The 24,071-nt window shown below is 40.1% G+C and overlaps 1 protein-coding gene across 1 annotated transcript in view; it reads right to left on the bottom strand.

The window, feature by feature from the left end:
- Positions 1–24,071, bottom strand: part of LOC120514855 (BMP/retinoic acid-inducible neural-specific protein 3-like) — a 323,313-nt gene that overhangs the window by 183,691 nt on the left and 115,551 nt on the right. Inside the window, exon 4 of the mRNA XM_039735464.1 lies at positions 4,882–5,072. Within this exon, the coding sequence (XP_039591398.1) occupies positions 4,882–5,072 (191 nt within the window). The remainder of the gene's footprint in view (positions 1–4,881; positions 5,073–24,071) is intronic.

Raw genomic sequence — 24,071 nt, forward strand, 5'->3', positions numbered from 1 at the left:
AATCAAATTAATAATATTTTGAACAATTATTATAAAAGTAAAGTTGAATAAATAGGACTTGGCTGCATGAATAAAAAAAAAATTGAGTATGTGTTCAGGTAAAATTACCACTTCCGGGTGATGGATTTGGCCCAAAAGTTAATACAGATCTACAATTGTGGTGTAACAACCACATGCCAAATTTCATCCATCTATCTAGTTGCGTTTTTGAATTATCGTGTTTACACACGCCCGCACACACACAACAATTCCAAAAAATTGTATTTTTAGACTCTGGGAGGTCTATAACGTCAAGATTCATCAATATATCGAGTTCGAATGTTTTCATGATTACTATACTTTCACTATACTTCGTATATGAGAAAGTCAAAACGATTTCTCCTGTGCGAAGTGGCTGGTGAATTGCTGTCAACAAAAAGCAGTCACCTGAGAAATAAACTGAAACATTACTCACTCGTGATTTTTCTGTCCATATGGTAAACATTTTGTTGACCAGCACATTCTAATTTCAGCCATTTGAATTACATCTTGATATACAACAAGTGCAAAAAAGGTGGCACGTAAATCGCTTTCTATTTCACACGTTTTAAGCACCCGCATTTAGCTTGCTCTGTCACTGAAAATGCTGTGTGAACACCCACCCTCAGTCACCAGCCGCCATTCACTGGATGAATATGTGCTGGCGGCTCGTGGTGCATGACTTTCTGTTTTGAAGTTAAAACTTACAAGGGTTAAATACTAACAGCAAGAATGTTCATTCGAAAACGAAAACTACAAATATTTTAGTAAATTATTATTTTATTTCAGTTAGACTTTCCAGGTACTTTAATAGTTTCGTTTAGTTTTAGTTTTTAATTTTAATTTTGTTAATTATTTTATTTCAGTTTTACGAAAATGTTTTTTAATAATAGTTTTAGTTTTGATTTTAGTTTTTGTTAACTACAGTATAATAACCTTGATGTGATTATTGTTTACAGCAATGGGACAAGCTGCAGAGTTTCATGAAGCTCTTTTATGAATCTGCAATTACAAAACTGAAGTCAAGGTTGCCATCCACAGCAGCACAAACTGCCTCCAAATCACTTTATAGAAAATTGAAGCTTTGATATATGAAACATGAAAGAGTGTGAGATTAACAAGCAGATCTGTTTAAAATTGGTAGTGTTTGAATCTTCACAGTGTAAGAGATTGCTAGAGTTCAACAGTTTGAAAACGTGAGCAAAATGACACTGAGAGGTGTAAGCAAGTAGCCAGACCATGAAGACCCTGCAGTTTGTGTCCTTTGCTGGGCTACTGTAACACTTGATCAGTTTGATTCTGTTTATTCTTAAAGTGCTATTGACTGACTATGAGCTACAGTAAGACCTCACTCTACTGCCTATCATTTCATATTGTGTCTGCTTCTTTATGGATATTAAATGCATTATTGTATTCCTATGTGACAGTATATTGCTCGGTAAAGCACTTTGCTATAATGGTCTATTGTAAATGGGTCTATTTAAGTACAGACTGAGTGATTGAAGCATACCGTTTTGAAAACTGAGCACAAATGCAAAAAACAGTCTCAATGCTGCATTCCATAAATGTCAAAACTTAAATTCTTCTTTTTTTCAGTGTTTTGAAGCCTAGTTTTAAAACCACGGATAAGGTGCTGATTTTTTTTTTTTAAATGTTCTCATTGTTAGTGACTTGCACCATGTTGAAGTTCCTACTGGGACCAACAGGCAGCATTTCCATGGTGTGGCCTATAGATCCCACCCTCATTTTTAGCTTCCATCTCTAGCAAAAAAAAAGAAAGAAAAAAGACAGAGGAAGAATGAGAGGCTTGATGGCCAGCCTTTAAACAATATGCATCAGTTCACCTTACCACCTACTGTATGTTCACTGAATGAGCAACAGATGCCAAGCAATCCATTTGCAAGTTATGATTAATATCTGCAGGCTAACACTGTAGCACATTATTGCTGTCAGCAAATTATAATTCTTAGGAAAGTACTAAGCAAATAAAAAATCAATACAAAATACTACAGCTGTACCATAAATAGTTTACAGATTCACATTTTAATGGTTCAGGTCTGTTACCTTCAAGGCACTTGTGTAGGACAGAAACACTTCACTTTATCGATGACTTAAAAAGATTTTTTTTTAACGAAAAGTATGACTTTTTGCCAAAACACCACACATTGTACAATTCAGGTTACATTTTATAATGCCATTTATTTAAATGTCTCCTCCAACTCAAAAAAGCCTCTTCTTCAAAATGAGCTGGATAACCATCTATAGGATCCATTAAAATGTGTGCCATAGACATCTTTCCCTTCTTCTGAACTCCACGTCTCATGTAACTCAAGCATCCTAGATTGCTGTGAATTAGTGTTATGGTTACTTAAAAGATGATTTTGGCTTCTCACCGATGAGCACTAAACAGTGGTGCAAAACAGACAACATACTTGAAAAGAATGCCACTAAAATGAATTGCCTATAATAGACGGTGACCAGTGCTGCTTTTTTTGTATGACTATACAGGAGAAAGTAGGGTGAAATGACACCTTTTATGCTGGTGTGCCCCCTGGGGGCCACAAGGCATCAATACATAGTCACACAAAGCAGTAGAGTGTTGTACCATGTTATCCAAAGATTGATACAGGAGAAAGTAGGGTGAAATGACACCTTTTATTGGCTAACTAAATAGATTACAAATGCAAGCTTTCGAGGCAGCTAAGGCCCCTTCGTCAGACCTGATGATGATGATGATGAAGAGGCCTTAGCTGCTTCGAAAGCTTGCATTTGTAATCTATTAAGGTACAACACTCTACTGCTTTGTGTTACTATGTATTGATGCCTTGTGGCCACCAAGGGGCACACCAGCTCCCCAAACCCAACACAGAAAGACACTAGGCAGAAGTCCAGCAAATCACACAATTTACTTTTCCTGTTGTGGGAAATCCTTTCTTTTGCTATCCAGGTGTACAGTACAGTACACAAGCACCAAGAGCAGTGAAGCACAGCAATGGCAGATTCTTTACTTATTCTACTCTATCTCTGTTGATCCTTCCACCTCCTTTCCTCCTCCAGCAAGCATCATCATCATCCTCCTCCTCCTCCAGACTCTGACTCCTCGAGTGAAGTGAGGCGGTCCCTTTTATGCTGCATCTGGGAGCACTTTAGGTGGCTCATCATTATTACAGGAGTCCTATGGGAATGTGAGGCACCCCTGCAACCCAGGGGGACTGCCATCTGGGGCCTCTGGGGGAGACAGTACCCTGTGCGTATCTGCTTCGCTGGTCCTTCCTTTAAGAAGGCGTCCCGACCAGGTAAGGGCCCTGACCATCCATCACACCATCAATGAAATCTTATCACCAATCTTATGACCCTTCATGACAGATTTACCTGATATCATTATGCAACCAAGTAACATGTAAACACAAGTATTTGCAGGGAAAGACTTACAGTGACCAAAAAATGAGATTACACCAGTTTACCAGACACACAAATGGACGAATAGATATTCTTAAACTCTAGCATATGTTCATATTGTTCTCTAAGCAGATGATTGTCTTTGTAGAGGAGCTGTTGCATAAAATTTGCTTAGCTGTCCCACAGAACATCATTCAGTTAATGTTTGAATCAATGCAACAAAACATACTTGCATTACTATAAACCATCAGGACTTTATTTGATATTCACCATCCTTATGTACCCCAATGTCATTGCTATAGTTTTGTTATTTTTATTTCACCTGCTCTCTTTTTCAGGACTGAGCCACTGCCTTTGAATTCAATGATTATTTGACAAAGAACATTTAATATATTATACTCAGAATAGTTCAGTAAGCCAAAATTCCATGATCCGTGTTGCCTTTTTTTGTTTGCTCCTCAGATCTAGAAGCAAAATGTTACTGCTGAAGTAAGTTGGCAGTGATTCAAACTTCATTACACTAATGACCACCATAACTGACACTCACACATTAAAAAGTTGATAATCCTTAATTTGTGGGGATTTGCTGTTGGCTATCTTTGATTTTTGTTACAATGGGATAGAAAAAAACAATTGTACTCTTTGTAATTCCAAAAAAAAAAAATGTGTTTTTAAAAATAAGAATATGAATTTTGTCTCTAAAACATACTAATTTGTTATTTTGACAGGGGATTATTTTCACACATTTATACATAAGAGGCAACATACAGTACATAAACTAAATAAATTAATAATGATTTTTTTTGTAACTTTCTAAGCAAATCCTTTCTGGAGCTCCTCCATAATTATATAGACCATGTCGTCTGGTGCCATGAATCATTTGTGACCTCTAATGCATGCATTCAATTAAAAAAAAAAAAAACAGCTTTTCCAAAAATTGAACTGAAAACATTATAGCACAAAGGATGGGCATCCACATGAAAAAGACTGAAATTTCAATGTACAGTGGCAATTATAAAGCAGATACCAGAAAATAATGCTTGTGTTTAGCACTGTCACACAGGTTTCACTTTTGACAGCTGTTCATATATTCTATTTGTAAAACATCACACTGCTTTCTGCAGCTTAAGCAACAATAAGGAGCCGACTAGTCATGAAAAATTCAATTCTGTTAAAGACAGTCATGGTTCTTCGAATAAGAAGTACTCATTTATATCTGAACCTCAGGAAAACACCGGGAGAAATACAACAGACAAATGGCCAGACTTTTGCTGCACATAAACAATCAAAACAAATATTTGCAACATTTATTTAATAAATAAAAAGGCAATTGTGATCCTGTAATAAAAATAAATAAAAGTCATACCAGACAACTTTTCTTGTGATAAATGAATAGATTGTGTAAGATTTAGGTGATTTTTTTTTCAATTTCATTTTCCATTGAAAACCAACTGATATACTTACCACCTAGCGTAGCAGACTGTAAGAAGTGTGTTCCATATTTCTTGATGATGTTTTCTGTGATCTGCTGGAGACTAGGCCTGCGTCCTAAGAGCCGTATGGTAGCAATGAACTCAGGGGTGAGTGGCAAAGCTGATCCAAGAAAATCTCTTCTCTCCACAGCCAGACTGTTCACCTTCCACCGGCCAAACTCTCTGAAAAGAAAATCAAAAGAATGCCAGCCTTTCAACTTGCATTGAGAAAGACATAAAAGGAAATATGAATGCTATATACAATGGCCCTTTAAACTGTCAGCTCTTTTAGTCATTATAACGAATTAAACTTCCTTATTTCCATGTATGAGAAGGTGAAGTGTGTTTGATCGATGTGCTGGAATGTTATTATGAAATTATTTTAAAAAATGATGGTTGTATGTGGGGAGCAAATTTGGGGAGAGAATTTAGAGAATTTGCCTAAACATTGGAAATAGGGAATCCATTCCCGGACTTTTTTCATTCCCGCATTCCCGGGAATGAAACTGCTGTAATCCCCGAGAAACCGGGAATGGCCAAGCTTGCATGTATAGCGTGTAAAAATTGATCAAGAAATAACAGAGTTATAGTTGAAAACTGAAGACTTCATTGATGTCTGTCAGACAACAGCTTTGAACTGCAACTTGAAATTGCAATGCATCAGTCTGTTGCATCCGCATTATCTGTGCCATCACAGAATGATGACAAGAAACTGGATGGATCAGTAAAAGCTGAAATGGCGGTGTTTCAGAGCAATGGCAAGCGCGGGCGTTTTTTAGAACAAGTGTATCTGTATCTGATGACTGTGCTGCCTACTTCAGTGGCATGCTCTTATTACCACAACTAACTAGATCAGGGATGCCCACAGTTTTTCGGCTTGCGAGCTACTTTTAAAATGACCAGGTCGAAATGATCTACCTACATTAAAAAAAATTAAAAAAAATATATATATATATATATATATATATATATATATATATATATATATATATATATATATATATATATATATATATATGGGTTGGCACCCTGCTCAGGATTGGTTCCTGCCTTGTGCCCTGTGTTGGCTGGGATTGGCTCCAGCAGACCCCGTGACCCTGTATTGATTCAGCGGGTTAGACAATGGATGGATGGACAATATATATATATATATATGTATATATATATATTGTGACAGATAGGGGGCGCTTTCGCTCCCTTGAGCCCTCCGATCAAACATCAGACACCAGGTAAAAGTCCAATAAATGGACTTTATTATTAATAACAGTGCACAAAGCACCCTCCTTTCAACAATACTCATAAATAATAACCAATACACTATAATAAACCAATCCACCATTCCCAGACACGTTGCCACCCTTCCACCCAGCTCAGCTCAATGCTCTGGTGTCTTTCTCAGTCTTTTATAGTCCTTGTCCCGGAAATGTTTCGCCCTCTCTGTCCACGTGACTAGGAACACTTCCGGGTCAGATAAAAATCCTTTTTCTTTACCCCGGAAGCACGTCATTGTCCTTGTCCATGTGTACTTCCCGGGCGTAGGGAAAATAGTCACTGCTCCTCCCTGCAGCGCCTTCTAGTGGCCCCCATGGTATCCAGCAGAGCTGTAAAGGAAAACTCCAATGTCCATAATTCCCTGCTGGCATTCGGGGCACCTCCATGCTGCAGGGAGGACTCCACCTGGCGGCATGGGGGTATTTGCCAGGATGAATGGCCGGCCATCTATCACAGTACTTTCCCCCCAGTGAAGAATCGAGATTCTGAGCGGCCAGCCCCGTGAGGGATGTCTTCCTCCAGGAGGATATTCCATTCGGACCTTCATCATTCCGTGTATGGTAGTCCCTGGAGAACCTAGGGGGAATATCATAACAGTGAGACACTTCATCCCCCCTTCTCCAAGTTTCAGTAGACATGGCCCGTCCTTCGGCAATTATAACACTGCCTCGTTCCTCCTGCTACTCTCCCTCTGCAGAACTGAAAACAGTTGGGAAATGCTGACTCTGCCCCTTTCCCCGCTGGGGAGAATTCCAACGCTGCCTTTGTGCTCTCAACTCCCTTTACTGCTTTGTTAGGAGACGCCGGTTTCTCTTTTGGGATCTCCTTCTTAATCTGGGGTTTGTCCACAGTTTGGGTCTCTCTATTAGTTAAAGAGAGCCCTTTTCCTGTTTGAACCCCTTTTGATTTATAAACGACCGGTGGCGGCGTCTTTAGATCCGCATCGTTCCGGAAGAGAGCACTATCCAGCTGCTCCGGATTGATCGGGTCTTCCACCACCCACTTGGTCATAGTTTCCGACTCCCTTGTAGGCTTCCCAGAGGATTGGCACCCACTACTGATTAATCGTGGGCCAGGTTCACTCTGTGACCCTCCATTATATAAGGTACGGGTCTCGCTTACCTGTACCATCGCATTTTTTAATACTGGAAGCTCCCGACCAAATTGCTGCAGGTACTCCTCTACCTTCTTTATTGGCGCTTCAGCCATCTCTCCCAGGTCTCCGACGATCTTCTGAATCGCCGTCAGCATCTGCAAAATACCTCACACGGGCTCAATTAGTTTCTCTAGTTCCTGCACGTCAAAACGGTTATGTAATTCGTCCGGAGGCAGGCTTAAACTCTCACTGATGGATCTCGCGGAGGCTTCTGGGATTTGGAGTTTTTATTGGAGGACCGGGCCGCCAAATTTGGCTGACTGTAATCCGCCTGTGTCAATTTGTCGGCAGATCGATCAGCCATTTCCTGGCCCTCCTTACCTTTTCGTGGGGTGAGCGGTGCTTAGCTCGCCTCCCCCTTCCCCTTCGGAATGTCCGAGTTCGTCTTTTCTAGGGCACAGTTGTAAGCAGTAGGACGCGGATCTCCTTCTTCGCGCGATGCCTCGGGTTGGGTCACATGTCCCTTGCCGGCAGACGACATGTGGAAGTCCCTCTGGCTCGTCTGCTGGACGGAGAACGGAACCCCTTCGTCAGGGTTTATTGTCTGCATCCCTCAGGACCGCCGGAGGATCTTCCTTGAGGTATGTGCACGGAACAAAATGGGATATTTTAAAGATGTTAGTAATAGAATCCCCGGCACATACCTCGTGGTAGTCGTCCTCCTCAGGAGGCCTTTCCCGACTCGTGCAGCCGCTCTTCAGCTCATGCCGAGTGTCGTCAGTGACGAGCATGGAACCTCTGCCGACGCTGTCGCTCTGCTTACCCCTCTTCTTTCCCATGACGGACTTGGTAAACGTGGGTTCTGGTTGTTGTGTGACCTGACTTTGTCGTCTTATGGTTCTCTGCCCACAGAAAATTTTTGTACAGGTCCTCTGCCAAAAGGACGGCCAGAGAATCTTGCTGGCTACGCCACTGTGACAGATAGTTACTGCTCCTCCCTGCAGCGGCTTCTAGTGGCCCCCATGGTATCCAGCAGGGCTGTAAAGGAAAACTCCAACGTCCATAATTCCCTGCTGGCATTCAGGGCACCTCCTTGCTGCAGGGAGGGCTCCACTTAGCGGCGTGGGGGTATTGGCCAGGATGAACGGCTAGCCATCTATTACAATATATATATATATATATATATATATATATATATATTGTGAGACTTGCCCAGACACTACCAGTCGGAGACCACATCTTTATAAAAGCCACATGTTTATTTAACATAAATAAAGACAGTTCCTAACACGACACAAAGCACACAGCAATAATCACCCCAAATTAACTTTCTTTCTCTCAGTCCTTAGCCGCCAATCTCCTCCTGGGAGCTTTGTCCTGCTCCCTCTCCCGACTCTAGCTCCCAGATTGCTGGAAGGCGGCCCCTTTTATTCCTGCCCGGATGTGCTCCAGGTGGCTTATGACGTCCATCCGGCAGCACTTCCTGGTGTGGCGGAAGTGCTGCCTTTTGCACCGGAAGCACTCCTGGCATCCCTGGCAGGTTCCTCCCCCATCTTGTTGAGTGTGGCGGAAGTAACTATTTCCAGATCCCACGAGGTTTAAGGCGCCCTCTGGCGGTGGCCACGGGTCCCAATGGGTTATAATCTTTTCTCATGGTGCTTTCCTATTCCAGGGCGGTTGCCCCCTCATTGCCCGGAAGCTATTCTTGCCCCCTTCCGGTCCTTTTAGGCATCCCGGCCGGGTAAGAACCCCAGCCGTCTGTGACAATATATATGCTGAGTATACTTTATACATAAAATATATGTTGTCATACCTTGCATAACTGAATAACCTTTATAGCACAATAACAATTCAATACATTTATGGTCACTACAGTATTTAGATTTAATAATCTTCATGTGGGAAAAGGTTGACTCACATAAATAAGTAGAGCCGAATAATGCAGTCAAGGAGCTTTTGAATTCAGCCGAGTGAAAAATGACGGCTGTCCGATTAACTGCGATTTTAGTTCCCTCTCCTTTTTCTTTCTCAGATCGCTTTTCGGAAGGAAGTCAGTTTCGTAGTTTTTATGAACAGTTTGAAAGTGCCTTTCCACATTTTCCTTCTTTGAAATAGCAATGATAGATTGACAGATCAGACAAATGCACTTCGATTGTGACATTGTGAGAAAAAAAAATTCTCTTCCAATTCCACATCCAGCCTATACCCTCCCCAGTTTTTTTTTTTTAAATCCCTTCGTTAGTCGATATAAATTGGAAGGCTAACTAGATCACTTAGATAGCCGGAGTTTTGCAGTAACTTGCGTGTTTGATCGTGCATGTGGGATGACCAGTGTGTTAGAAGAGAAGAGATCTCAGACTGGCTGCCCTGTATGTCAATCAAGTGGCAAATGCCATAGGGAGGATATATGAATTTTTTTGGAATGCAACGCGATCTACCTGCACTACCTTTGCAATCTAACAGTCAATTGTGATCGATGCATTGGGCACCCCTGAACTAGATACATGTACTTATATGACAGCATGAACTGCTTGTAGATAACGTTCGTCTTTTATTGGTGTCAACATATTGCAGTAGTTTTATTAAAAATAAGTGTCGGCCGTTCTAAAACCATTCATATGTGAGATGCCAGTGCACTGTGTCATCCCCGGGAGCCCGGGATTCCTGGGACTGACATGTGGGATTCCCAAATTCCCAGGAATGGATAAACCCATCTGGGAATGGGTTCCCTAATTGGAAATTATGTTTTCCATATTAGAATGAAGAACTTTGTCTATTGGCTTACAAACAGGGAGAATGCTAGAGAAACTATTCTTAGAATTTACACAAATGTTGTACAATTATTTCTGAGTAGCATTAAATTAAAACATTAAGTACATATGCCTAGCAGGCAGCCAAATCAATAAAAATGGTCATGGACATAACAGCAAATGATATGTGACAAGTAAATGAGAGTGTTCTAATATAAAGTGTTAAATGTCAGAAAGAAGAATATGAAATACATTTAACAAGGGTGATATTTAAAGGTAAGATGTGCACTGTATGACAAAGACTTAAAGCAATGCACACCCTGTGTTCACATTTAGGTTTCACAGTTGGTTTGATTTCTTTTAGGTCACTACGCTTTTCTGACAGATCTTGGCTTCTGATAATTATTAGCTTCGTTTTTATATTGTGATTATTAATTGTTCAGAATTTGTATAAGAATTCATTTGTATCGTTTTTCTTCTCTTTGCCTGTTTGTGTTGCTTGTTGGAGATTCACTTATTAAATGTAAATGAAGCACATTTACTGTATACATTTAAAGTTTTTATTAATATCACGTATAGAGAATACAATGAAAATCTTACTTGTTCTCATGTGTTAATCAACATGTAAGTCTGTGGTGCCATGACTAATGAATATGACAATCTCACCTCAAAACATCTGCATTCCTTAATTGAAAAATCTCTGAAAAAAGGTTACCACACTACCATTAGGTGCCATATTAATTTATCCGATTTTGGAAAATTATTCTAAAGTGACAGTAATAGCGGTACACTGGAATTGCTACCCATCTAAGATGAGTTGAAATCTAAGACCTCCGCATTAACGTTTGCAACGCACCATGCAATGCACATGTATCTGTTATATGCCATTTGGCATGGCATTCGTAAAAGCAGTGTTTATGTTTGTGATGCACCGTCAATTGGAATGACAGAGACATAGCAATCGGATGGACACAGAGACAGACACACAGACACCTTTTTGTTAAAGAACTTGTGTAACACTAAAATTAAATGATCATTTGGGGTAATTTTACCACCTTTTTGAAATGCAACTATTGCCTGTACCAGGTACCTTATTTTTAAAAAATAAGCTCAGGACCATGGACATTAATTAATCTCTAGCTTAATTAATTAGGAAGCCTGTTGGTTAGGTTTCTTTGACTGGGAACTGTCTTACTGCTTGTCACTCAGATGTAAAGAATATTTCGAGATTACTGAGTGGTATGTTTTGTTCACCTCCTATACTGGTGGATATGGTTGAGTAAGGCAGCATCTGTTACATCTGCAGCTGACACAAGAGCTTTTAAAGTAAGATTTGTAAGTACCACACCGGTTCAAACAGTGGCGCAGTCTCAGCTTTCAAATGAGTTTTTGTTCGAATGGATTACCTACTGCTGTGGTTTTAATTTTTTTGTGGCTTGGGAAAGAATTTTGCTTGTGTGTGGGAACTCAGTCAGCATTTAGGGTGTTAATATGAATCTAGAACGTCGTTACTAGTGCCATGTTTTTATATTTCAGCATAACTGGGGAAAGTCACAGAAATGGACTCCATTAACTTTTCTCCTTATGAGTGTGTTTACAACTTTGAGAATGGTTCCCTGCTTTGCAAGATTTCTTGTACAGTGCCTCTTCTTGTTCCAACCATTTTAGAAAATAATTATTGTCAGCATCCTGACCCACTGTATTTTCTGAGTCATAACCTGTCTTATGGCTTCAAGGTGTCTTAAAGATTCTGGTATGAAACGAAGTAAAGAGGCAGGGAGCAATTTTTCTTCACTTTGATTTTAGATTAGCTCCTCGAAATCCATTTATGTACTGCACTTTGACAGGCTGTCTTTTATTTTGCCCTTTCTTCTCAAAAATCCTCCTAGTCGGATCTATTGCTCCTCAGTGCTATAGAGGCCAGACCACTGTCACCATATGAAAATAAGTCCAAATGATAATCTTAAAACAGGAGATGGATCAAAGGAGCAGACTGCTGTTTTTCTCAGAAATAAAAGACACTTAGTAAGTGATACACAAACTGATTCTCAAAGGCCAGATACCAACCACAGACTGAAGTGCTTAAAAAGATCAGAAAGATAAGTTGATCATACAAAGCACAATCTAACAGAGATTACATTTAGATTTTACAATGCACTTGTGATGCCACAGTTTTAAGACAATTGCCATCTACAACAAACAGAGAGTGTAAAGAAGGGCCACAAGCTTTATTCTACAAAGACTATGAAATGGAATCTTAACAAGCAAAGGGAGACTCGTAAAATATATTGACAAATATGAAAAATTATGAAGGAAATAGCTGATGGAAACTGTTCACTGACGATGTGCCATCAAACTATAAATTAGTAAACAATATAATTTACACGAATAATACAAGACATTTTAGAAGAATTGGAACTAATGAGCTGAATGGTCATTATAAATGAACAGCTCCTTTTTCCTGCTTTATTTCTAATTTCTTTTATCAGAGGCATTATGGTAAAGTGACTACTGAGATAAACATGTAATTGCAAGATGATAGCCCTCCATTAGTATATTGTTCTGCCTGCGTTTTAATGGTGTGACAACAAATCTCTGAATAATTGTGCTTAAAGAATGTCATGTAAAAATGCTCAAAATGAATTGCACCAAATAAACAAATCAGTAATACAAAATAATACCTTTTAAACAGTAGTATGGAGTTTTAATTACAATTTCCTTTAAAGCCACAATGTTCTTAATGAAATACACACATTAATAGCATTGTATAAAACTCTCAATACTCCATACTCTCGAAGCTATCTACTCATTTTCTAAATTCTTGCTTTTTGTGTTGTTCCATAAAAAGAGCAATCATTAATAATATTTTGGTGTTTTCTAGGTGGCAGACATTAGAACCACACTAAACACAAACTATGACTTCTCATTAAAAATCTATCTTTACAAAAAAAGTACCGAGGGCATTACTGCAATCATTTGGTCCTAAATAAAGGGAGTCCGACATTTCATTAATTGATGTATTAATTGGTGACTTTTTGCTTAGGAGTTTCCCCCCACAGTCCAAAGACATGCAGGTTAGGTGCATTGGTGATCCTAAATTGCCCCTAGTGTGTGCTTTGTGTGTGTGTGTGTGTGCCCTGGGGTGGGCTGGCACCATACACAGGGTTGGTTTCCTGCCTTGTGCCCTGTGTTGACTCGGATTGGCTCCAGCAGACCCCCGTGACCCTGTAGTTAGGATATAGCGGGTTGGATAATGGATGGATGGATGGATGTTGCAAAGGAAAACCGCTCTGGATACTAAGTGCAACACTGAACCCAGAAACCAAAAGCATTAACATGGTGACAAAAACTGAAGCAATAAATAAAATTAGGATGATCCAGAAGGAGCCAAAATGAATTTAACCTGCAAAGTATCTCAACACAAAAACATGTGGTATATATAATATAGTAGAAATTATTTCTGAATGCAGTAGTCAGTAAACTTCACTTCAGATCAAGTCCAATACAAGGTTGCCATTTAATCTAAAATGTTTTGGGATGTGTGAAGAAACTGAAGTACCTATGTTAAACTCACACAAAGTCACATTCACGCAAAACTCCATGCAGACACTGACTTAGTTCATTGGTCCTCTGAAGAAGTTATTCATCCATCTAGCCATCTGTCCTTTTTCTAAACACCACAGTCCCTTCAGAGACTGCAGGGATGTTAACTAACCAGCCTTGGAACTAGCTGCTTATAATATAATGTTTAATAAACTGTAGAACTATGGCCATGCAGCAGAAAGTAAATTTTACATTAGCATTTTAAATGAGGTCTATGGCTCTCCTGTTCTGAGATGGTAGCCATTTTGCATTTCAACTGCTATTCAAATGGGAAGACCAAGAAATCACACCAAATCTTCAAGAACTTTATCTTCTAATGAATTTTTACTATGTCAGGGATGCCAGGGGCGATGACCCGGCCGGGATGCCATGAAGGACCGGAAGAGGGAGTGCGCCCACCTTGGACCACGTGGGGGCTGCCTGGTGCTTTTGGGGGCCATTAGAGGGCTTGGAAGCCCATCCCTGTAGGGGCCCATGGTCACCGCAAGGGGGCTCCCCGAGGCCTTGGAGACCCTAGATCTCAGCACTTCCGCTACACCAGAAAGTGAGAAGAGAGCTGTAATATCACAAATGTAATGGACTCTGTGTCCTGTCGGAGGAAGAGAGCCAGTTTAAGAAGCAAGTAGTGATTCACACACATAGATCACATACGAGTAGAAGATCAAATACAAAACAAAGCATTTAACGTGCTACTTTAATTACGATGTGATTTGAGAAAGAGAAGAAGGAACACCTGGAGTGCTTCCGGGAGTACAGTTGGCACTTCTGCCACACGGGGGCATGTCGGTGGAAGATTACCGGGAAGCACCTGGAGCACATCTGCATGTGGACAAAAGGGGCCGCCTCCCTTCATTCTGGGCTGGAGGCGGGTGGAAGTAGGACAAAGCAGGAGAAGCAAGAGTGGAGGTGGCCCGAAGAAAGGCACAGAGTGTGGCCAGGACTTTAGGGGTTTGTGTGTGCACTTTTGACTCTGTAAATAGACTTGTAAATAAACGTGTGGTGGTGAAAACAACATGTCTGCCTGTCTGTGCCCGAGATCCGTTCACAACTACTTTATTTTAAAATGTATGTTAGCAGAGAATTTCTCTTTCTCTGTGTTCAGGTAATCTCTTTTATCTAAAATGGCACACGATCACCTAAAATTGCAATGTGAAAATCCCAAGTGAAATAAAATCCATTACAGTAACTGCTACATTGAATATTTGGTTTCCTGTCACAGAATTAAGAGGGATAGTCACAAAGAGTGTCAGATATATAATCTGCAACTGAACATTTGCACCTCCCTGTCAAGCTGTGCAGCTCAGTCTCTTTCTTACCAAAATACTCTCCCAGACGTATTAACAGCAAATCTCCTGCCCATTGATTGTTACCTCCCTATAGGTACCCATTAAACTTACTTAAAAGAAAGAAAGTGTCCACTTGTATTTCTCTCACTAGGACAAGTTATTAGTTATGTTCCTTAAATTATCTTAAATGCATAAAAGGCATTAAATTAAACTCTCCCCAAATGCCTTGACTAAGCATTTAAAAAAACTGCAAGATCAATAGGGGCCCTTCAAATGATTATTCCACATGTTCAACTTGTTCAACAGTCTTTATTGTTAAAATGGTCTTCTGCTGAATCCACAACAGTCTTACAAAACACTTTCCTTAACCATGGGCTCCTCATTTTGCTGCTTTGCCATCAAGCACCCAAAATGCACTTTCTAAGTTAGTTTCTAATGAAATTATATGTGTGATATGAGAAATGGAGACTGTCTCACCATAACCCTGAACTACATAAACAGGATTGACAATTAACAGATAAATCAAAAGTCCAATATTTTTGTATTACTGTAGTTTAGGTTTGTTCCAAGATGGCGTTGCCTAGATTCCTCTCTGCTCTTTCCTTTACTTCCCTGAAACCAAGTCATGCCTCCCAACTTTAAGGCCCTTAGAATGCAGATTGGTTGGAAAGTAGGAAAACATCTTGGCATAACTCAGGTTTGGCACAGCCATACCCCCTTCTTGCAGAGTCCTGCTTTTGTATTGGCAGCAGGCCCATCTCTTTTCAGCCATGGACTTATTGAGGTATTACGATGCTTTATGACATTTATAATGACTTTGGATTCATAAAGTTCCAATTACTCAGGTCCAGGTTTTCTGTTCCTCCTTCTTCTTTCTTTTCTGAACTTCAAATCAGAGCAGTCCTTAAAGTTAAATGGGATCTCAATATCCACTGTACTCCCTTCCCACCCTTTTTATAAATGTTCCTGTTTAGCATCTCCTCTCCAAAGTTTAAGCCAGTATCATCCCTTAGTCTAAGTCTTAATAAAAGATTTACTAGATCTCTGCACTTATTTTCAGTCTCACAGAATGACCTCCTTCCTTCTTTCCCCATTTTGTGGAAAGCTATCCTTAAAAACTTAGCATTTTTCAAAACTCCCAATTATCAGCATACGCATTTTATATTTGTACAACGCCTATTCCTCACCCCTCACAAACTCTGTGGTATGACCTCTCTTTTGTCACTTGTGTCCTTTAACACTTTGAATGTGCAGTGCGAGTTAACTCATATGTCATTGAGGCTCTCAAGACATGATATATGAGATAACCCGTATCTCAGTATACAGTTACTATAGACACAACTTGCTGGAGATATTACTACTGCACCTCAGTTACCTACCACAGTACTGCCATCTAGTGGATAGCCACAATTTTTTTTTTGTTGCAACATTTTGCAGAAAATCTATCTACTATATAGTGTGCCTCCTCCAGACCGCGAGGGGGCGTCCGTCCTGGTTATGTTGGGGGCCTCGGGTAAAGGGCTTGGAAGCCCAGCCCTGTAGGGACCTGTGGCCACTGCCAGGCGGCGCCTCGATGCCGGTATATCCCGTGTGGTCCCCGGTCGGGGCTGGAGCCCGGCCGGGACGCCCGGGAGGACCAGAGGAGGGCTTGTGCCTCCTCCAGACCGAGAGGGGGCGTCCGTCCTGGTTATGCTGGAGGCCTCGGGTAGAGGGCTTGAAAGCCCAGCCCTGTAGGGACCCGTGGCCACCGCCAGGCGGCGCCCCAGTGCCTGATTATCCCTGGTGTGGCGGAAGTGCCGGGGGGAAGACGACAGGGGACACCCGGACGACTTCTCCGCCACACGGGGGTGTGTCCGCGGGAGATTGCCGGGAAGCAGCTGGAGCCCATCCGGGTTCCTATAAAAGCAGCCGCCTCCCTCCAGTCATTGGCGGAAGTCGGGTGGAAGAGGACGGAGCTGGAGTGAGGACTGGAGGCGGCCAGGAGAAAGAGAGGCACAGGACTCTGTGGCCTGGACATTGGGGGAATCGGTGCTGGAGGCACTGGGGTTTGTGAGTGCACTAATTGTAAATATTGTACAAATAAACGTGTGTTGGGTGGAACTATGTTGTCCGTCTGTGTGTGTCTGGGCCAGCGTTCACAATAGCAAAACACTAAAATCTCTGTATCTAGTTCCTCAGAGCAATCTGATTGGTCAGTTTGGTAACGAAGCGGAAGTGCGAGTATAAGATGCACAAGGAGGCATAAAGGTGCACAATGAGAGAGTTGCCTTCAAAGACATAAAGTATAAAACCAGAAAGGCGGTGAGAGACTTGATAAGAGTTTTTTTTACCATATATGCATACACCTTGTCACACACGTGTAAGGGCTTAAATGGGAGTAAACTGCAGAGGCAAGGGTTGATGAACGGTACTAGTGCCTTTTCTCCCTCTTCCACAGACCACCACAAGGAAAAAACAGTTAAGACACCGCCCACTTCCGCTTCTTCATACCGCTCACCTGCAGACCTCATTTCCACCTGAGATCCCTCCCCTTCCTGTCCTCCACCTATAAAAACCCAAGCATTCATTCTGTTATTCAGAAAGTCTTGACTCAGTCTTTTGTAATTACTTGCTTTGTTACTAAAATTGCTGTTGCATTATACAGGGTGGATTCCCCAACACTTCACGATTGTTCTTTTTGCTTATTTGTTCACAACCAACACTGCAGCATTCTGGTAATACATTCTCCACCAGTCAATGTATTGAATGTTCCTGGCGGTTTTCTTCATATGTTTTTGGACTGGCCTCCAGTTTTTGGGTTTTGGACAGATGTTTCCAATTGCCTGTCCAATACGTTTTCTGTTAATATTCCCCTTCTGTCTCATATATTTTTTCTCTGACCTCGACTTCTGTCCGGCAGAGGTTATTCTGCCTGTCTCTGCTAAACTCAGCTTAGCCTCTGGCCGGAAATCTCCTGACTCACTCACAGGAAACCTCTGAAAATCGTCTTTATTTAATCTAACCTTACTCAGACTTTAGGCGACACAGATCAATGGATCATCTGGCTCCATTAATTTTTCTTCTCTGGGGACTCACTGTGTCTGTTTAGCCTCTCGTACTGGAATCAGTAGTTTTAATCCTATATGGACACCATTTTAAAGGAGGTGGAGTGGTTTTGTTGTTGTCTTCTATGGTTACAATTTGTTTTACATTATTTCTAAATAATTTTTGATTTGAGTAATAATATAGGTAAAACATGTACTTCATTCTTATTCCACATCTAATTATATCCATAGATTAACTTGTGTTACACAGTAAATGCATTGTAATATCCTTTAGTTATGCTCTACCCAGACAGAAATTACAGTGTAACAAAATTGTAAGTACACAGCAATAAGAGACATAAAGCTGTCTTCTACATAAATTATTCTCAAACTGTGCGCCCATGGCCCCCTAGGGTGCTGCAGGACTCCACTAAGGAAGACACAGAATAACTTGGTTGATTTAAAAATTCTAGTAGCTGAAAGTGATCGTCTTGAGGGATATGAGGAGCTTGAGATCCTAGAAGGTTAGAACAAGATACCCTTTAATGTCTCTTTTCCTCTATGTAGTTCCCTCACTTTATCATGGAGGTATGTGCCCAATAGTTTTTCAGTTTGCTAAAAGTAGAGGTTTGGTCTCAGTGCAAAAGTAAATCAATGTGTTGAAAGCCTTATCTCAGATATATTATAGAATAATGGATGGACTAGGGGATTTTAAACAGGTCATCCTCCAGTATGAGAGGGGGCAGTGCTCCTGTAATTTGGCCCCAGCCTGCAGGGTTGCCTTGGACTTGTAGTTTTGAAAAGCAACCCCATTGTTCCTTGGGTGCACCCGGGGGTGCTGTTGGGAATACACCTCCCTAGTTTGGAAGGTATCCATATTATCCGGAAGTGGTTCTCTTTAGCGAAGCCATGGCTCCAGTAGTTCTCCCAGGTCTAGCATGAAAGGAAGCTGTCTTGCTTCAAGGGATTTGGTCAGAGAGGGGAGGCAAAGGGCAAAACTCAACTGGAGGAGCAGAAGGAGGCATTTTGTTCATTGGAGATTGTGGTGTGGCATTTGAAAAAAGAAGATATTATGAATAAAAACCTTGTGTCTGAGGCTTGTAGACTCGGGGCACTCCCTGGGGGTCACACTGTTGATATTAGTTTCAAATTGGATAGTTAAATTTAAGGGAATATTCCACACAAAAATTATATTTCTTATATGCTACTAACCCCATGTAGTTTGTAGTAATGGAAGGGAAGAATTTTGTATTTTATGTTTTTGTGCATAGCTGAAATAACCAAGTTTCTGATATAATAGACCTTCACTGTGACCAATGTTGGACAACATTAGAAAAAATGTCCATTAATAAAATCTCAAGTTACTTGCGCCATATAATCTACATATCAAACCATTCTGTTGTATGCTCACGAAGTGCAAAATGCACATAATTCTACTGAAATATTTTTAACAATATGAAATATGCTGAAATATGAATGAATATTTAAAGTAAAGACCTGCCTTCCATTGTTCCATTAGTATTCATATTTGTAACTGGAATGAATCAGGATTATTTAGTAGCAGTCTGTGAAGCTGCATGGATGAAGTGACCTTCTGCTTGTTGAAGCATTTCTGATATGCACAAGTGAATTGAAAATTCTCTTCCTGATCAGTTTTTTACTTGCTTTTTTTACTTTTAATATTACATGTCTCTTAGTGCACGCTTTTTGTTAATATCACGTGATGTGCAATGTTAGCCAATGAATAAGTTGTTACTGGCCTAGATTCTTGACCATTGACCACAGGTCTTCACTTCAAATGCCGAGAGCAATCAATTTTCATTCACCTCAGCATTTCCTTGAAGTGGTTTATTTAACAATATTTTAGTAAAAATATATGTGGATTGTGTGACACAAGTAACATGAGATTTTTTCATGGACTTTTTGACAATGTGTACTCTTGCTCAGCATTAGTCACCATTGATATCAGAAACTTTATCTTTGTTTTGCATGAAAACAAAAGATTCCATTTGTTTTTATCAGCCATCATTACAAACTACATGGGATAAGTAATATATAAAAAGCATAAGAGCTACTGATTAATCACCATTAATGAGTGCAATTAATGCATACAAAATTTCTGCAGTTACATTTTTTAATGCAACTCCTAAATGTGTTAATTTAATTCAGTAAATTTAGCCGCGTGTCATACCAAATGAGTCCAAGTCTATTCATATTACTTGATCATTTCCTGTGCTGTTTATTGATAATGAACTCCATCCACACACACCAGTAGATTCGTCACTCATCCCTTGTAATAAAGCATGCTGTATTGAATCAGTAAGGGACATGATTTGACCTGTATTTTCTTACGTCTCATTTCATTAATACACTAGCTCTTCAAAGTGCATAGAATGACGTGAGAACTATTAAAATCAAATCAGTTATACATGAATTATATTCTCATGTTGCACTAATGTTGCAGATGGATAAGCAATGCACGGTATGTGTGAATGAGCGTCAGCGTCATCCTTGTCATTATGCTGTATTCACATATCGATAGGTCTTGTGGTCACCATTGGGTGCTGCAGCTCCCCAAACTCCCAATACAAAGGCTCAGGCACAAGTTCTTCAATGAATGAAGGTTTTTATTTGTGTGAAACTCTTATCAGGAAGAGTTTCCCACAGTCAATCACAACTCTTTAAAGAGGTAAGTGTTTTACACAATCAGCACCCTCTGTCCTCTTCTTTTTCTCTCCTCTGCTCCTCCAGGCAATCTTCGTCCATTTCTGGCTCCCAGATTAAAGCAGGGCTGCACATTTTATGTTACACCCTGAAGCACTTCAGAACTGAGTTGGAGCCTGACATAGCAGGGCTTGCCAGTCCCCTCAGCAAACCCTGGCAGAACTCACGGAACCCAACAGGGCTGAGCCAATGAACTCCAATTCCCAAGATGCCTTGTGAGAATCCGTGGTGATGCTGGGGGACTGCTATCAAGCGTGTCCTTCCTCACCATGGGCATCCCCACTGGATAAGGTTCTCAGTATAGCTCTGTGCTGGTGGTGTCCCTCACAGTGGTAACAAAAAACCTCACATCGCACTGAATAGTGGAATGTCCAGAACAAGACATAGAAGTTTTTTCTTTATTATCTAAAGGCCTAATCTATATAGTACACCCCCAAAATTGTGAAAAACTGCGACCTTTGGATGTGGTTAAAAAATGCCTTTTAAATGCCTATTTTTAAAGTTTCAACCCTAAATACAGTATGCCCCCAAAGCACTTTAATTTCGTTGCTTAACTCAGCTTAATACATTAATACATTACCTAAAAATTACCTTAATACATTACCTAAAAAGAGAATGTAAAGGTAAACCCGTCTACTGTACAGTAATATACTGTTATGTCTCCCACGGTGCTAAAATGTAAATTACCGATGTTACCGCTATACGTACTGTAATTCATGCAAGCGCGTATTCTTTGGCATGCGCTGTAGTTTTCTTTGTTATAAGTAGAGTTAATACATAATAATTTCATTGAATTAAAATACAGTAAAACGTATGGGTACTCACCATTGATGAATGATATTGATGATGATGATGATGAAGTAGCTGTGCAGTATGATGCACAGGATTTAAAACTCCTTGGGTGGCGCCTCTTCTTCAGGCACTTCAGGAGGAGTCGTATCTTTGTACAGGTCTTCTTCTGGTGGGATTTCGTGCTAGCTTTTCTTTATAGGTTTCAGGAACATTGTGAAAGGAAGTTGCTACATTGTCTCCTGTCGCGAACTGCTGGTACAATTTCTGTGCTTTCTTACGGATGATGTTACCGTCCAAGGGGATGTTCTTCCTGCAGTCGGTGATCCACTGTACCAAGGCAGATTCCATCCTGACGATATTTTTATTCCTTATGGTCGTTACCTTTTTGGCACTATCACAGAAACTTATAGATACAGTATTCCAGATCTCTGCTTCGTTCTTCTTTATGTAGCATACAATGCTTTCATTAATGCCATAGTGGCGTGCTACTGTAGCATAACGTTTTAGTTCCCAGAGCAAATCCAGTACTTCAACCTTCTCCTGAAGTGTTTTAAACTTCTTCTGGTGCTTAGGCTCAGTTCCAGAAGCCTTAGAAGATGGCAGGGCAATTCGAAGACATCGTGTGCGTTTAAGAATAACAAAACAATAACAAAATGGAAAACACGAGGACACTCAGCTGGAGACGCGTCACAAAGCAGCAGTCAATCATTAGCAAGGAGAAATGAATAATGGCTGCCTGGCCTGTCTTCGCGTGGCAGTACTATGCAATCTGTTTCACACCTCTCACCATCATAAGTGGCGGTCCTCCCAGGCGAACGTTGCCGTTGCCGCATCAGCTACACAAGCATGTTCAGCACCACAATCAGCTGGGGACCAAGCAGCTGAAGCCGGTACCTCACTTTCATTTTCAATCTCCATCTTCAGATCACTTGCATCAAAACTGGAGTCTGGAAAGTCAGAGTCCAATTTGGCGATAATATGCAAAATGTCGTCCATGCACTATTTTGCTTTGTGCATTCGCTTTGGTCTCTCATCGATGCCATTTTAGAGGTTGTTTGCTGTTCGCTACTCACGCATGCACAGGGAATCAAGGTCAATGAGGTCAATGTTCATGTAATTAATAACGCTTGATATGTTGTCTTGCAACATAACATTCCAAACCATATGTATTGGTTTTCACAAATATTATAGCAACCTGTGGGATATGTTTGTGTTTGGTGATCGTTGGGTATTGTTTCTGTTAAAAAAACGGATCAATAAACTAAAATAATTTATATACTATATACTGTATATACTGTATAGGCAAGTGACCATAAACTATTTTTATTAGAAATGAATGACTGAGTTAGTTCTGCTTTTGAGAAAAATATTAATATGCTAGAAGAAAATATAAATTGCATCTAATATGCAGTTAATTTCTATTAAATATTTTAATAGTTTGATTAATTATGATTACATTTTTAACTGAACAACAGCCCAAAAAATATATATAATTTTTTGATGCAGTATTTCTTGAATAGATGGCCTCTCATCCATTGTTGACTCAGGCCCCAGACCACTCCCCCTTAATTACTACACCTGAATCTAGTGCAGTGAAAAATATAAGTACAAATAACATACGACTTGTACTCATCTGCCTAATTGTGAGCATGAAGTATTTCATCCTTCAGTTCTTAACAGTTGTTTTATGATCAGGATATTTGTCATCTCAAGTTTTACTGCCAGGATACTTCTTGCAGGTTTATAAACATTGTGCTTATAAACTGATGTACAAGTAGCTGTTTGACCAGAACAGGTTTAATTAGGTGTGTTAATAGCAGATGTTTCTATCTAGAATGCCAGTAAAATGGCACACAGATTGCTTTGAATTATTATGTCTCTGAAATGATGTGATCCTGGATACAAAATGTTCTATCAATTGCAAAGTATGTTATATGCAGCATAATTTCTCCAAATACTAAAAATATTATTTATTTGCTATACTCATTGTGGATTATTCTGTCAGAGTTTTTTCGGGACACCCATAATGCTAGAAGAAATGTGGCTATTGAATGCTGGCAGTATAGTATCATTAAATTGTTTTGGCAAAGAAATAAATAAATCATAAATCTTAAAAAAACAAAAAAACTCTATAGCACTGTTACTATTTTTGGCATATGCCTTACACTAGCCTGTTAACAAATCGGACTGAAAGGAATAATACTCAGTGGAATATTCACTCATGAAAGCTCACCTGATTCTGCGATTTGTATCAGGTTTGCACTGTGGGCTGTCAGAGGGAAGATGCTTTGTTCTTTAATATGCCTACCTTGCTGCAAGATCAATAGCCCATAGACAGAATCTACTGTATATGCACCCTGTACTTCCTATATGTACAGTCTGCAATACCAGGATGTACTGTATCTTACAGAGATATTTTATTTTGGACATTTCTAAATTATTCATCACTCCCTTTGTTGACAAAAGCCCCGTTGACCATTCAGATGGTAAAAATGAAATAATACAACCTTAATTCCAAAAAAGTTGGGAAACTGTGTAAAATATAAATAAAAACAGAATTCAATGATTTGCAAAACTCATAAACCAATATTTTATTCACAACAGAACATAGAAATATTTCAAATGTTGAAAGTGAA

The sequence above is a fragment of the Polypterus senegalus genome, chromosome 14 (assembly GCF_016835505.1).
Source record: "Polypterus senegalus isolate Bchr_013 chromosome 14, ASM1683550v1, whole genome shotgun sequence".
NCBI classification, from domain to species: Eukaryota; Metazoa; Chordata; class Cladistia; order Polypteriformes; family Polypteridae; genus Polypterus; species Polypterus senegalus.